The sequence below is a fragment of the Labrus mixtus genome, chromosome 8 (assembly GCF_963584025.1).
Source record: "Labrus mixtus chromosome 8, fLabMix1.1, whole genome shotgun sequence".
NCBI lineage: Eukaryota > Metazoa > Chordata > Actinopteri > Labriformes > Labridae > Labrus > Labrus mixtus.
The window spans coordinates 8658581-8675299 of NC_083619.1; the positions used below are offsets into that span (position 1 = coordinate 8658581).

A 16719-nucleotide genomic window follows, 5' to 3' on the forward strand; every position below is an offset into this window, starting at 1 on the left:
AGCCGCCTAGAAACTGGTAGTTTGCAATGCGATTCATGTCTGCTTTTCTAATATATTTAAGTGAACAGTAAATCAATTGTTTTTTGTATCTTCATTTAGGCAAAGAAGAGATAAAATCAGGTCTGACATCTTCCAGAGGCCAAGCGTACTAAAGCCTAGTGGTTGTGTAAAAAAACAACACATATAGGCTTATATATTAATGCCATTGAATAACTTTTGGTGTAGTTCAGATACTTAAATTCATGGAAATGTCTGGGAGAAAATAAAACTGCAATCTTACATTAGTAAATCATGTGTATTGCAAAAGTCATCAATACTCTGTTGAAGTGCATGTCTTTAAAAACCTAGACTCATAAGTGATCAGAAAAATGATTTATTCTGCAACAAGAATCTGCCACAATTTAAAAAACATGATTCAGTGTGTTTCAAGAAAAATTAAGTGTTGTAAAAAAGACTGTATACTATATTAAAACTTTAATCTGAGTTAAACATATCATCTAAAATATGACATAAATGATAGAGGTCAAAGTTAGGATTCACAAATAAAAGATTTAAAATCTTGACAGTTTTGAAAAACCCTTCACCTGAGTTAATCATCCTGAAAGAATTAAGCATGAAAACATTAAGTATACATTAAGTGTTCACATAGTTTATGGGGATCCAGCTTGTGGTGACAAAAAAAGTCTCTTCCTCAGGGTGAATCTGACTTCAGGCATCTGTTTTACTCTGCCAGGTTGACTGGATCCTTCTTTCAGGCCTACTTCATTGTTCACGTGTTGCAGGATGGTGACGATGTCTTCACCCCTAAGAGCATAAACAGTGAAAAAACACATTTTACTATCCCACATTATAATTCAGTTGAGAGTACAGTACATAGATCATGGTAAGGATCATATTATCAGACCTACTGACTGTCCATGTCTAGTTAAAAGTTATATTGTCTTGTTTGTTGCTGTATGTTAAATGTAGAGTCAGTAGCCTTGTTTGATGAAGCTTGTAAACACAAAATTTAAATTGGTCTCCTCCTCCTCAGCTCATTGACACCAGAAGTGCACGCCAATGCAGGGTTAGCGTGTAACTTTACTGCTTGTGCCTAATCTGCAAGCTAACTGAGAATATTTCATTCAAAATATAATGGGAAAGCTGATAATTTAACCTTGTGGTTGACTGGGGACTCTCACCCAATGACAGCTGGGATATGCTCCAGCCCCCCGCGACCCTGAATGGGAAAAGCAGTAGGCCTATGTATAATGGATGGATGGATGGATGGTAACTGATAATTTAACAAGCTAGCTCAAGCTAACCGTCAGTGTTTGGCACCCTCGTTTTGGAACAAGCTTGAGCCACATGGTGTTTTGCCTTACTATGGTTATATTTTTTCATCTTTGATGCTTTGTCTGTGTTCACTTTATATTTGCTGGTTTGAATTAGGTCTAATCACTGAATTGTATCCACTCCAAAACTCGCCTGCACACTGTCATTGGCTGGGGGAAACACATCCACCCCCCGCCCGAGACAACCATAACATCAAAAATACAGACAAAGAAGAGGGTCTCTGCAGACACCTTCACACGCGTATGGAGGACGAGTGATGATTGAGTGGCTTAACTTATGTATAGGTCTATCTTTTATTTATAAGGAGAAGTTTACTGACTCTACCTTTTAAATTAACTGGATCAATTGAGAAGTAGTGAAATTATAGATATTTATATGACTCACAACCTAAACAGTCATTAACATTGTCACAGCACTTATTTTCCAACCTTAGCATAGCACCTGGGGAAAATGGCCACTAATGGATGAACATTAAATTAGTACATTACCTCGGGCAGCGCTCCTTCAGCTGCTGACACAAAGACTGAATGAACCAGCTTCCATCTATTCGGTGCCTCATTGATGCATGGTCTTCAACAGTGGCGAGAGCAACCAAAAAATCTGCATCCTCAGGGATGTACAGAGACTGAGAGTCATCAGCCTGTAGATCTTCTGATAACACTCCTCGCTGTCTCTGCCCTCCCTGACAGGCCTGGATCAGGAACACTTTGGGCTTTCCAGTAAGAGGTGATTGGTCTGTCGCCTTGAAAGTTCTAGTTTTTTCGGAAATAGAAAGGGGCTTTCCATCGATACCCAAGACTACACCTTTTGTTCCGTGACTCAGAACACAGCAGATGAAGGCATCGCCGTGCTGAGGAGCCCCCTGGAAATCAGTAAAAACACCATTGGACCACTCCTTCACGTCCAAATGCTCCAGTTGAGAGAGGTCTCTCAGAGAAGCAAAGCACGTCAGGGTCTGATCCATCTGGTCCTTGGTTTGGTCTTTATACATCAGCACTCTGAAGTTCAGCCAGCTGAAAACCTTTGCCAGACTTTCTGCAGGACATTTCATTAAAAAAGTTAGGCTTCAACGACTTACAGTCGACTTCCTAAGAGAACAAAAGTGTAATTAATGAATGTGTCTAATGTGTAACATACCAGCATCATTGTTGGTTCCCCTTCTCACATTACCATCCATGAAATTCTCATTGTTAATTATGACACAGAGGCCGTTCGGTTGGCTGTTCAGCTGATATTGATCGTCCTAAAAACAAAGTAGAAGCAGAGTGGTTTGGGAATACTTCAAAAACTACTAAGGTGCACGGAGAATGAAAGGCGAGGACAGGTTAAAAGCTCCAGCTACACTTGTAGTAGGGCTGGGAAATATATCGAGTTTTTAAGATATATCGATATATTTTCAAACAAGATATAGGGTAAGACAATATTGTTAATATCGATATAGTTTATGTTGCATTAAAATAACGTTACAGAGGTGCCAAGTCACCTTTTTCTCATCTCACTGATGATGACTGACTGTCTGTCCCTCTTAACCCTGCTCCTCCTCTCTCTCTTATTGTATTTAAGGAACATTTTTATTTTATCATATTACTTTTTAAATTCACAAACAGGTAGTTTATTCTCCATGTGTTTTCACTGTTAATAAAATACATATCGATATATATCGAGTATCGCCATTCAGCTAAACAATTTCAAGTGAGTTTTGGTCCCTATCTCCCAGCCCTAACTTGTAGTATAAAGACCAACTTCATGAACTTTATTAAACAAACGTACAATCATTTTTTCAAAACACATTTTCTACTTGTTTTTTTTTTGAATTACGGGAAATCTTTGTTTTACTCTCAAAGTTTGAATTGTTTATGGTATTTCAACATTACAAAGCTAATATTGTATATTTTAATACTAGGGGTGTCACAGTTTATATTCCAACTTAATAGAAACTTATGATCTAAACGTATCTTAATTAAAAAACAAAACCAGGATCAAAGATTTTCCCAGTATATTTTTTCTCTCCCCTTGCCTGTTTTTGCACTTTTGAGGTATAAAAAACACTGAATGATGACGCTGCATAGCTTCCTATAGGAGCCTGAAGCTGCACTTTTTGAGACACTGAGGACAAAAGACCTTGAAAACCTTCCTTGAATTCACCATTTTGGAATCAGGTTCCCTTTTGTTTGAGAGTTAATACTCTGTGTTCTGCATACTGTAATTAAAATGATTTACTCCATTGGTTATAGTTGTATTCTCTTCATCGATTTCACATGTCTGGTACCTTGTCAACTTGCCCTCTGGCTGATTTTGGCATATTTGAAGTTCTATTTAAATATGTAGGGCCTACAGTCTCTGATAAACACATTTAATAACAAAAACATTTATAATATTTCATAAAAAGTCATCTGCATAGAGATAGTGTTCAGTTAATTACTCTGACTGGCATTGATGACAGTGCTTTAAAACATTTTTTAAAGATTATTTGAATTATGGATTTGAATATTGAGACTAGTAAATAAAAGCTAGTTAGCTTGTATCTGCAGGCTGTGATATGAAAACATGTTCTCTATAAATGCATTGTAACCTATAGAGACATTATTTTAAAATACATTTAAGACCTCACCTGCTTTGGCCTCTTGCTCTCTGGTGGCATCATGTCTGAGGAAATCAGAAAGAAACAGAATTACACCTCTCAAAATAAAGCTGTTTCAAACCATGTGGATACGCAGTAGACTAATTTATCCAATACAGTCGACATAATCTCTATGTTAACATACCTCTGTCATTACTTGAAGTAGCTTGGATAGGCAGAGATAACGGGCGGGTGACGTTCAGCTGTATGTTCTTCAGCTCAGGGTAAGTGGTTTTGATGTCTTCGTCAGTTTGCAGCAGGTGAAGGAAGGTTTGGCATGTCTCCTCTCCTTTATTCATGATCTTATCCACCAGCTTTATAACATGGCCCTCCACATCTTCTTTGTTGATGTCCTTCAGGTTGTTGTAATCACGTTCAGTGATCAGATCCTTCTCATGAACCTTGGTGAGGATTAGTCTGTGATCTCCACACAACATTGACTGAAGAAGTGTTTTATTACGTCTCATTGTGTCTTTGGCTGACATCATGAATCTGAAACAGGGACAAAAATAGCAACATTAAAGTTGAGAAGAATCTGACACAGACCGGTAACTATAGTCAAACTGTGAGAGTCTTTGGTGACATATTGCAGTAGCTTTACTGCTTGAACTAATGAACAGTGTGTATACAATGATTTAGTTTAATCTTGATTCAGTTTGACTGAAGGGTGTCAATAAATCCTGATAAATTCAAACTTTTGAAGTAGTTCCAGTAATACTGTTTAATCAACATTCTTAGTTAATGTCTTTACATCAGTCAAACCATAGGTCATGAACCTTTTAAAGCCTGTTTACAATCATTTATTAAACCAGTTCATTCATGAACATAGGCTACCCTACATGAAATGACTTGTGGCCTAAGCCTATATTCATTATGTATTCAGACAATATGGCAAGTTTATGACTAAGATACAGCGCAAGGAAGACAAGAGACGAACTGAAATTTAAAAGATTTTTTTTAACACACTTGATCTAATTCGTCTGTCTCTTTCCCTGAAATAGATCTAGACCTACATTCTCCGGGGAAGACGTCCATACTTTTCAACTAATGGACACACCATGTTGATGTTATGCCGGGGAAAGCATCCCTGTCGAGACTTGTTGCAGGACAATTCAAAATGTGACAGACAAACACTGTTTGCAGGTCATATGTACGCAAGTAATGAAAACAGCCTACGTCTTCTATCGAGTCTACAGAACAATAAGGACACTGAACATTTATTAGTCTATGTATAAACTTCGGATAGACTAATTTGTCATCACAGATCTGTCATAGTTTTCAAACACTTCCGCGTCGCAGGTATTCATTTCTCGACAAAAAAACCCAAAACATACCTTTAAATAGGCGATACAGTGTAATCAATCACGTCGGATTTAACCTAGTTTATGAGGACAACATACATTTTACAATAAAGTTAACAAGTTATCGGAGAGCAGCTTCTGTCAAAGTGATGCACACAAACAGAATAACCCAGTTTAACAAAATCCTTCTACGATAATAATCAATTTAGTCTACAGTGAGAAAACGACAACACCTGTAGCCTTGTTATAACTCTACATAACTACAGTGATTAAAACAAGTCATGGTAACTTACAGTAAAGAAGCTTTCCCTCCAGATAGTATTTAAAGTAAACTAAACCTTCCTGTCCAGCTTGTCACCACCGCATGGCAGACTGCTTTCGTTTTCAGAGATGGCTTTGAAGGTGTTTGTCCACACCTTGGACAATCTGAACTGCGGTAGGCTATTTAAAGTAACTATACGTTTCTAAATTATTCATTTATACACCTAATCATTTTATAGGCGAGCAGCTTCTGGTTACTGTGTAAAAAAAGACTAAAGTAGGCTGTAGCCTACTGACAAACAACAATGGGAGTGCGGGAGACTGAAGCGGTTACACCACCTAGTGGAAGAAAAGTATGTTGGCTGAGCAGAAGTAGCTTCAGGTAGAAAGACATTCCGGCCGAATGAAATAAAATATGAAACATCATCCAGATGCGTAGTCCTACTTGAGCCCAGAGCAACAGGAGCAAGCACACAATGAGCATAGCCTAAGCCTACTTTTAATAGCGCAAAAGAGGAAAGAGTCACCGAAATTGGAAACCTACGTATCTTAAAAAATGGCAGTTTGTTCTGACGTATTTACGGTTTTTAAAAAGGACTAAGTGGTTTTCTTTAAAAGAAACCTCCATCCAAAAATATACCAGAAAGGCGATTTATAGTGATGAACCTACTTATACAAATTTATCAAGCGCGTTTCGTAACAGTCCCTGGTGGTCTAGTGGTTAGGATTCGGCGCTCTCACCGCCGCGGCCCGGGTTCGATTCCCGGTCAGGGAACTTCTTTTGCGGGATAGAATTGATTCAACTGCAAATTTTCATCATCATTTATTTTTATACAATATCCTGCCTACAAGAGTCTTAGCCCTCCTGAGGGTCTGGGGGCTGCTGCTGCATGACCCGGCCAAAGAAAAATAATAATAATTAATTAATTAATAATAATAGCTTCGCCCTCTCCCTCCATCCTACCCTCAAATCAACAACAGTGGACTCGAGCGCCCCAAAACCTGCAGTCAATTACCCCTGAAATATAATTATTACACAAACTCTCACCTATCACACCACAACTTTCAATAATTCTCTCTTCTCCCTCTTAAGTCCACCTTACAAAGCACCATCTCTCCCTCCTCTTCTCTCTTTCTCTCTTTCACTTCTTGTATCCTTTTTTATGTATTTTCGTATAGTTTTGTAATGACTTTGCAGGTTGTAGTCAGTTGATGTGTGTCTGTTGATGTCTCAGTATTTTTCTCTTTCTTTGTTTTTATTATTGTATTTTGTGGTTGCTGTCCTCCTACGCTGTTTTCTGTTACGTTTAGTATCGTCTGATCCCTTCTGTTTGTTTTTTGTATCTCATTTGTAGGGCTGGGCGATATCACCTCAAATCAATATCACGATTAATTGAACATTTTACCTCAATTACGATTAATGAACGATTATTTAGTTTTTGTTTTTTGCCCTCGTAGTTCACTGAAATGGTCTCTACTGTAAATATGCTCAACCATTAAAGCTGGGATATGTTTTCTAATGAAAGAGTTCATATCTGATGAACTATTTTGAGGTTAGTAATTGAATATTTGGAACTGAAATCAAAGCATCGCTTGAAATGAAAACGACACATTTTGGTTTTAAAGTAGAAATTAACTTCTCTCACACAGTAGAAAATAAATATCTTGCATTTCTTGCAAACAGATTTTCCACAGTGTTTACATTTGACTTCTTTTTGTTCGGTGTCGTCTTACCTAAAGACAAAATGTGTCCAAACGATGGACGCTGCTTCCTTATCGTGGATTGGATGTGTCGTCTAGTGACTCTGCCCTGAAAATAATCGATATAATCTACATGGGCAAGATTACGTCCGTTAGAGGTTCTGATTGTTGGTTTTGATTAATTATCAATTAATTTCCCAGCCTTACTCCTTTGTCATGTATATGTCACCAGTTTGTCACAGTATTGCACAAAATGTTAAACCACTGGAAAATAGGTTTTACTCTTGTTCTAGGTTAAAGTTTGAATAACATGAACAGTAATTCTGCCCAGGGACAACAGATGGAAATTAGCTAGCTAGCTAAATCTGGTACAAAGCATCTCTTCTCTTCTGAGACTAATGTTTTTTTTTGTACACTGTCCCTGATTCAAATAAACGAAAAAATAATAATAATTTAGTATATAAAGACTCCTAACTTTCCAGCTCTCATATAAAATATTCTCATATAGAGATTTATTTGCAGAAAACCAGAACCAGTTAAAATAACATAATACGTAGTATTTGTCACACTGCAATCAATTCAGCCAAAACAAAATCATATTCATTTCAACAGAATATTGATGTTTAATTGAGGTCTATAAATCAACATTAGGTGGTGGAATAACCCGGATTTTGAATTACAGCTTTCATGCTTCTAAACGTGCTCTCCACCCATCTTTAACATTGATGTTGGATGACATTATGGGTCTCTTGGCACAAACATTCAAGCAGCTTGGCTTTGGTCAATGGCTTTTCAGGTGAGCACCAAATCAGTACCTCATTTAGTGTGAGCTGTGTGTGTGTACAACTTAAACAGACACAACATTTGAAGATGTTGTTGATATAAGGATCATTTGAAATGGTTTCTTTATCTTTTCAGAAGCTGCAGACAGATGACAAATTGAAGGAATAGCCAACGTCGCTTAATAAACTCAATCACTGTGTGCAAAAACAGGAGTGCATCTTTGTACTTCTATTGTGTGCTCTGTGTACACCATGTGACCATTCTTTTCTTTAAATCTTATCTTATCCTAACATGGAGTGCTTTCCTCATGCATTTTCCCATTTTCTCCTGTTTTCTCAGTCAGAGATGGACAAGGTCGGCGTCAATGGTTTCACACTCTATCCTCTGATTGAGGATTGAGCAAGATTGAGGTTGAATGAATTGAGGGGTGCATCCAATAATCTTTCTTTCTACTGCTGGTCGTGGCTGGTAGGGCTATGACTTATATCCATTTTTGTGTCTGTTCTTGATGAAGCTGCGCTCAGTGTGATGATAACCTGTGGACTGAGGTGAGTCCCCTAGCTGAGATCACCTTTTGACCCCTGTGGGCTCTTGGCTGCAGGGATGAAGGGGACCCCTGTGGGCAAACTTTGTTATTATGTGTTTGTTATTAATATTTAAAAAAAATTAATTTTGGTAACATTTGAAAAATAACCAATTTCATTTACAGATTTTTCATTACCTTAACAATGCTATTTAACTTATTTTTAAGTTTACAGTTTTTTTCAAAATAAAACTACGGAATTTACCCGTTTTATTGCAAAGTTGTGTGTTTTTTTTAAATAGTTGTAACTTCAAGAAGAATCAGTCAATTTTACCTAAACTGTATTACCATCAAACATCACTTTAGTTGTAGTCACAAAAGCTAAACAAAGAGTGTTTAAAATCTTCTCATCTTGTGTTTCGTGTATATGTGAGACATGTTAAATTAAGAAACAGGAAGAAAGCATGGTTTCCCGAAGCTCTTTGTATGTGACGTCATGCTTCTTCTTTCCCCTTAAATGTCTTTGTCATTACCGACGTAGTGGAGGGACAGCAGGAGGTAACAGCTTCTTGTTAATACTTTAACCAGTAATAATGGTATTTTAGATTCTATAGGAGGAATTGATGATGTCTTTAAGGAAAGATTCTTGAGTAGCTCATCATGTGTGTTCATTTATTGATCAGTTTTGGAGTTAGAGCAAACAAAACCAATAATTGCTAACGTGTTTTTTATATTTGTTTCTTGTGGTGAATGTAACAGCTTTCTAATATGAAATATGTAAACTCACAATAAAATATGAGCAGAATTAACCCTCCTACAAGAAAAGTTTGTTTTGGATTATATGCCAACCCAGCAGTCTTACCAGAAGTCAGAGACCACACGAAGGCATTTAAAAAGGGGAAGTATGAACTCTAAGGGAAATTACTAAGTGTAGAAAGATGCAACATCTTCTTTACACCCCCAGTTTGTCGGACTGTGTGCGTGAGTGTTTATGTTTCTCTGTCTGTGTGTGAAACCTCTAGGGTGGCTATGAAGCTGTTTCCAGTCCTTCCAGTCCTTTGGTTCGATTTGCTGGTTTTGTGGTCCTCAAACACTGGTGAGTTACTTTTGGCGTGATTCCCGGGTTTTAAAAATGAAAACAACTATCTTCATTTGTTCATCCATTTAAGCATTCTAGCAATTTATCAGGGCAGGGTTGCAGTTTGAGTTCCCCTTTCTTTTGTACAGCTTTAAAGGAAACAGCTTCATATCTGATAAGATAAACTGTCCCTGAAATGTTGATCAGTTAAGAGTAGGGAATGTGCAACTTCTTCGAAACTGCATTTCATTTTTGAAGTTTATTGATGACATGTTATCGTTTAGAACAGTGGTTCTCAAACTATGGCACGGTACCACCGGTGGTACGCGGGCTACCTGTGGTGGTACGCAAAGAAATTTCCACAATATATATATATATAAAAAAACTGTTCAGCATAAAACGAACATTTTTTTTTGTCATACTCCTATCTTATCTGTCTTGTATCTATTGATATCAAATGTGTTTTCCCCTCTAAACTAATCTAGTTTTAGTTTAAACAAACAGTTTTAATCCGCTCAATTTATGCTCGCACGCACAGTCATAAACAACAACAGGAGTACGCCTCGCGTTTTGAAAAGTTCCACTCCATATTCTGTTATAGTTCAGTACTGAAACAACAGCAAGCAGCTGTAGGCCTACATTAACAGAATATCTGTTATTTATTGGAGTTCAGCACACAATCCGCAGCAAGCAGCTGTACATAACGGAGCCAGGAGAAGCTTCAGTTTTTGATGCATGTACGGACAGTGGACCTTATCACTCCCCCTCCCTCTATCTCTCTCTGTCTGTAGCTCTGAAGCTGATGTGATTCTGCTCTCTTTTGCTGTCTTAACACTCTGCAGGAGTCAAGAGGGATTTTTTTTTTTTTTAAAAAGGCAGTTTTGCCATGTTGAACGCAGAGACTTATAATAAAGCGGCGCTGTTTGCACCGAACCTGCGGAGCGCGCGCCTGCACTCTCTCGCGCGCTCTCTCTCTCTCCCCTGCTCTCCCTCTCGCTCTCTCTCTCTCAGGCACGCAGCAATTTTATGAATAAATGAAAAATGAAATAAGAACAGGTCGGAAATATACTTGGGCCCAGGTATCGTCTTTGTGTGGGAAACACTGGAGACTAAATATTCTCAAACAGGTTGTTGGTATAAAGTTGTCATTTTTATTGTTCTGCACTTTTTTTGGGATTTGGGCAAATGTCAGTGTTGTGTGGAGTTTAAGTGCCAGTTCTAGCGATAGCCCTTAGTAGTCCTATAGTGTGGCTGCCAACAGTCAATAATAAATAATATTCTTTTTATGAATATATTTGCCTCTTGTGTTGAAATAGGCCTACAGTGTATTTTAACATCTACCATAATGGTGGTACTTGGAGAGACAAATATTTTCGGAGGTGGTACGCAGTCTAAAAAGTTTGAGAACCACTGATTTAGAAAACATAGACTGTATATAAAGATGGACATAGCCTCAGTGACGTCACCCATCAGTTTCTGAATGGTACTTTTGAAGCCCATTTGTGGCAGTCGCCATATTGGAAATGCTGGCAAAGCAGGCAAAGCACTGGAGTTGAGGCGGGCCTTATAGGCTAGTGACAATGCCTCCAAAACTTTGAGATACCCCTACTGGATGTAAAACAAAACACAACAATTTTTTTCCTCATCTCTAAGATTACCATATGAAATGGATTCTTGTATAAAAATATTTTACTGCACAAATGGTTAAAATGATAGATATTGTAATACACCCCAAAACTGAAAAATAACCAAAATATAGCCTGGCCGTATAGGAGCTGAGACATATGTAGATTGATAATACAAGCTCAGAAGGCTAGTCACTAGGCTATTAAGCCTCCTGACCAACAGCTACAACTTAGTCACCCATCAGGCAGATCAGTCACACCCCTTATTATGATAACTCTTGTCTTTTATCAAATTAAAAAATATAAGTTATATAAAAATGTCCCTCCTGTTCAGTATGTGCTGATCAGTAAATTAACTGTTCAGACCAAATTCGTTTTTTTTAACCAGGCTGTAAACATATTTATTTCTGTGGTAAAAGTGTGTATGTGATTCTGGGGCTTTTGCAACCTGCCTCAAGTGGACACTCCAGGAACTGCAGTTTTTTGCACATTTGCTTCTTTTTTTGACACTGGAGGTTGCCGCTTGTTAGATACTAAATTTTCTATAACACGTTTTGTACTATGTTTTGTTATAAATTTCTATCACATGTGCAATGTGATATGTGTTCTCTTTTAACAGCGCTGGAGGCCAACAACACAGATGTCTGTCAGGAAGAAATTGATCCTGATTATGTAAGAATGTCCGACACTTTACCTCCCTTAGCAGCATTTTAAGCACTTTATGCATTTTAAGCACTTTTGACTCTGATGGTCACTTTATACTGGTTTGTTCTGAACAAAATCAAACAGCCACTCTTTGGACTGGTTTATTTATGTGTCTCTGTCTACTAATGTACAGTATGTTTGTCTTTTGTCATTACTTGTTGCATTGGTTTTTGCTTGTCATTGTGGTTTTATGTAACATGTTTTCCTGTTTACCACCAACCTGCCAAAAGACTACAAATGAAAATTAGCCTATAGCGATAATCTGACATATTTACATTTTTATGTTCATTAATGTGCACTGTCCCTATATTTAAAATGAATACATAAATAAATGTAAGAATCAAAATGTTGATTTAAACTTAAATTCAGATTCAGTCTATATTTTGCTCTAATGTATGACACTGTTTCAGCTGTTTCTGTTTTCCAACAGAGTTTGTCAGTGCCGGACTACTATGAGGTGGCTGCAGTAATAGACAAAAACGTCTCCTGCCTCCTTCACCCAACAAATATACTCAACTGTTCCTGGTGGTTTCCCACTTTAAAGACGGACAATCAGCTTTCTGTATATATGAGGTATTAATCAAAATCACACATCAAGGTTTTGATGATATTGATGCATATTTACAAAGCAGATACACAATAATATATACATGTTTGATGCATGTATTGGTTCCTCTGTCTATGTCTGCAGTATTTGTGATGATGACAAAACAGTTCACTTTCTAAACTGTTCCTCTGAGGAGAGATTTGGCTCAATGTTGATGACTGTGTTGGAACAAAATGCGTTAGATGTCATCATCCAGTTTAACGTATCCCTGCATGACAAGTGGACGGTCTACACCAAAGCATACAACATGGAAGTGCTAGGTAAGACTACAACACAAACACCCTCAATGTGTGGATGTTTAAACTTCCCTAATGTCGTAAAATGAAAAGGTCAAAGCCTCTAAAAGAACATGCACTTACAGGCTACACAGACGGCCACCTACCAGCCAGGACGTTTAGTCATCAAATATTGGTTGAGGCCATCTAGTGTAGATCTGGGTTTCTCCCATTGGAGATGATTTTAAACTAACTTAATGTTCTGAAATGAAAAGGACAAACCTTGGTTACTGCTGTCTGCCATCCTAGAGGTCAAACCTTGGTTAAGGCCAACCAGTGGTAAGATGAAGTGATCTGGGTTTCTTCCATCAAAGATGATTTTGAACTATTCTTATGTCCTGAAATGAAAAGAAAAAACCCTAGAATAAAAAAAGCAGACACTGACAAGCTGCACGGTGGCATAATGGCTAAGACTTTACATTTCACTGCACATCTGTATGAGCATGTGACAAATAAAAATCTTGAATCTTGAGACTGAGACCTCCCAGCGGGGAGATTGAGTGATTGAATCTTGACGGGCCACACTTTCCTTCAGCTTGTTTATGTTCCACTCAGAGGCGCAAACATCTTTCATTCATGTTTTTTTTTTACGAGTTAACCCCTCCCTGTCCAACCGTTAGGCCTGAAGTAGGATATCGTCCACTATATGAATCAGTAGGCATCAGATTTATGACTGATGAAGTCCTAGTGGAGACCAAAAGGTCACCACTTACACCAATGAAGATTTACTCAAAGTATTTAAACAGATATGTGGATAAAAGGATAGGAAAGCTTTGCAGGATGGCTGAGAAACACTTAAGTGATCATCACAGTTATATTGACTTCGTCCTTTTCAGAGGGTTCTTAATATCTTGAAAATTCTGTCTGTTCAAAATCTTGGGCCATTACTAAAAGTAGATGCTGAGATTTACCCAAAGCTGCTACTATGACTCAAAAAATACCTTCTGAATTAAATGTTAATAACCCTTATTTCATTTACTGTTGTATATGTGTTTTAGAGGTATTGCCTCCACCAGAAAACATCTCTGCATCAATCAAAGATGGAGGCTTGCTGGTGACATGGAGTAAGCCTAAAAGCCGGACAAATCTTAATCTCCACTGCTCTGAATTCGAGTTGGTCGTGGGAGACCAGGTAGAGCCGAGCGCCTTTCACACATGAACCTCCTCCTGTCATTTGTTCCAGAATCACTTCTTACATCTCACTGTGAGAGACTATCTGTTTCACACATAATCTAAAATCTGTTAAGCTTAGGTGAGTGGGTCACCTGGGTGGCTCCTGTAGGAGAATGCCATACCTACCCTGACTAGTGGGGAAACTTTCCAGGGTGCAGTACATGGACTTGAAAAGTAATTGAAATAAAGAATCGTTTTTAGAAGAGTGTCCTGGCCTAACAGGCGGCAGCATATTTGTACAGAGCTCATAAATAAATTACAAAACACAAGTCGACATATCCTGAGTCACTGAGCAGGAAGTCATTAAACAAAGCATCTACAACAGGATTCATCATCCTCTAACACCCTACTTTTAAAAAGATTTAAAGAGACCAGCTCCCACGGACTGAAATCCTCCTGCAGCTGAACATTTTTCAAATCAAATGAATAAAATGAAACAAGAACAGTATATGTATAGCCCTTTTTTAGTCTTCTGACTACTCAAAGTGCTTTGACATCGCAGGTCACACCTACCCATAGAAAGGCGTTTACCATTTACAAAGAAAGTAAATCTCAACCTTCTGAGTGTTTGCTGATGAATCTTTTTTAAACAGGAAAAACCCACAAGCCTGCACGAGCAGTTGTCTCACACGGAGCCGAATGCAGATCCAGGCCTCACCTACAAGGTGAGGATGAGGGCGAGACGGTACAACTATTGCACATCAAACTCTCACTGGGGCGACTGGAGTCACACCGTCAGTGAGTGCAGTTTGTTGAAAACATTTCAAACATGGCTTAACCAGCAGCTGTTAACTTTTCAACATTAAATAGACTCTTTCATTAAATTAGTACATTGACCTCAGTGATTTAAGCAGCATCTTTATGTTTGTGTTTGTTTGCTTGTAGCGGTGGAACGAACAAACAAACTCAGCCTTCTGATCATCATCTCAATGTCACTCGGAATACCCATGATCCTCCTTGCTTTGCTGCTCTTGGTGCGCCATCAGAGGTACTGCTTTTGTAGAATTCACTGCCTTTCTTTTACCTATCACATATTTTAAATCCTTCTCAGTGAGCTGTTTCTTATCTGGCAACACAAACCGTCTTATAAAAGTTGGCCTGATGACAGAAAGGAGTGTTAACATGCAAATATAAAGTGCAGAAAGGAGAAGTGAGAAAGTTTTTCAGTGGGGGTGTTGGTGTCACCACAAAACATCCACCCTTAACTTCCTTAAGGTGAAGACAAAAAAGCTCCTGTATGACTTTTAAAATAAACAGAAACTAGGACCAAAAGTGCAGAGAAATGCAAAAGAAGCACACACTTTTGTTATGCACTCTTTCCTCTTTCACTTTCTTGTCGTTTCAGGACTAAATTATCACATGTATTTTTTGTATCCAATGCAAAAAAAAGCAGCACATTGGGTTTAAAATGTGCTGACATTGTTGCCCACTGTGCGTCTGTTTGTCGTTGCAGAGTGTCTGAGGTCCTGTTTCCTTCGATTCCCCGCCCCCCGGAGAAGTACAAAGGTTTCCTGGAGAAAAGCGACACATTCAATGTAAGCATGCCGAAAAACTGCACACATATCTACCACTCAAGAAAACCACAAACACTTGTTTACAACTGCTGCCAAAGTGTTCACGTTTTGTGTTGTGCTTACAGTTCTTTCACCCTGCCCCGTCAGCTGAGCCTGTGGAGGAAATCACAGAGGTGGAGGACACGGAGCAAAACTCTGGGTAGACTTTTAAAAACAGTACATGTGAGCAACATATTTAGATAAAATACAAACCTCGAAATCGCTGCAGAGTTAGGCCCAATTCTATCAAATTTGATAAATTAGCATAAAATGCAAAAGGCTTTCAAAGTGTGTTTATCAAGGTGTGTATTTGTGTATAAACTGTAGTGTTATGTCTCGTGACATATCAGAATCAGAATCAGAATCAGAATCGGGGTTTATTGCCAAGTACATTTACACATACAAGGAATTTGACTTGGTGCTAAACAATTAACAGGGAAATAAAGCAGAACTAGCAACAACTTAAATAATACAGTATAAGAAGCTATTAAAATATATAAAATACAATTTAAAAATGTGAAATATAAAATATAAAAAATAAAACACAAAATGTACAAAAGGTGCATTGTAGGAGCTGTGTAGTGGACTATGAGTAAATCTTTCAGTGTATGTAACCTACTCACAGAGTGCATGTAAAAGGCTTTCAAAGTGTGTTTAACAAGGTGTTATATTAAGGTATTTGTGTATAAATTGTAGTGCTATGTCTCTTGACATATGCTGTAAGTGAGGATTTTCTCTGCTAACTAAGTCATGCAATGTATTTTAATGAAATACAGTTTTACACCCTGATCCACTCAGATGAGTAGATTTTGTTATTTAAAATTTAAGATTCTTTAAAATGTGTATACCTTTTTCTGTGTGTAATAAAAAAAGAGGAATACAGTTTTTTTATCCCACGTTTTTATTTACAAGAAGTTCATTCATACATGCTTTATTGACACAGCGTGATCCACTGATTGTGTGCAAAGGACAATAAAAAAGAAAAATCTTAAGTATTTAGACAAATGTAAAAATGACAACAACAAAAAATGTAAGGACTAAAACACTGAATAGAATTTGAGAAACGGGATCAACAGACATTTTATTTTTCTATTTAGGGAACAAAACTAATACTATTTATATGCTGATTTCATTTATCTCCTGCAGACAGACTGTTAGCTTAGCTTAGCATCAAGACCA

The 16719-nt window shown here is 37.8% G+C and overlaps 2 protein-coding genes and 1 non-coding gene across 3 annotated transcripts; 2 read left to right on the forward strand and 1 right to left on the reverse strand.

Annotated features, from left to right (window-relative positions):
• Positions 1-357: 357 nt before the first annotated feature.
• LOC132978790 (caspase-8-like) lies at positions 358-5688 on the reverse strand. Its single transcript, XM_061044102.1, has 6 exons — positions 5550-5688; positions 4101-4447; positions 3947-3981; positions 2473-2578; positions 1824-2370; positions 358-804 (listed from the first exon to the last, which is right to left on the reverse strand). Exons 2-6 carry the CDS (start codon positions 4441-4443, stop codon positions 651-653), a joined length of 1185 nt encoding a protein of 394 aa, XP_060900085.1. The 5' UTR covers positions 4444-4447; positions 5550-5688; the 3' UTR covers positions 358-650.
• Positions 5621-16422, forward strand: LOC132978791 (interleukin-5 receptor subunit alpha-like). The gene is made up of 10 exons (XM_061044103.1): positions 5621-5692; positions 9547-9620; positions 11847-11899; positions 12363-12505; positions 12624-12799; positions 13813-13946; positions 14581-14725; positions 14873-14975; positions 15441-15522; positions 15627-16422. Exons 2-10 carry the CDS (start codon positions 9554-9556, stop codon positions 15702-15704), a joined length of 981 nt encoding a protein of 326 aa, XP_060900086.1. The 5' UTR covers positions 5621-5692; positions 9547-9553; the 3' UTR covers positions 15705-16422.
• Positions 6221-6292, forward strand: trnae-cuc (transfer RNA glutamic acid (anticodon CUC)). Its single transcript has one exon. It is a non-coding gene; the product is annotated as a tRNA-Glu (tRNA).
• Positions 16423-16719: the final 297 nt, after the last annotated feature.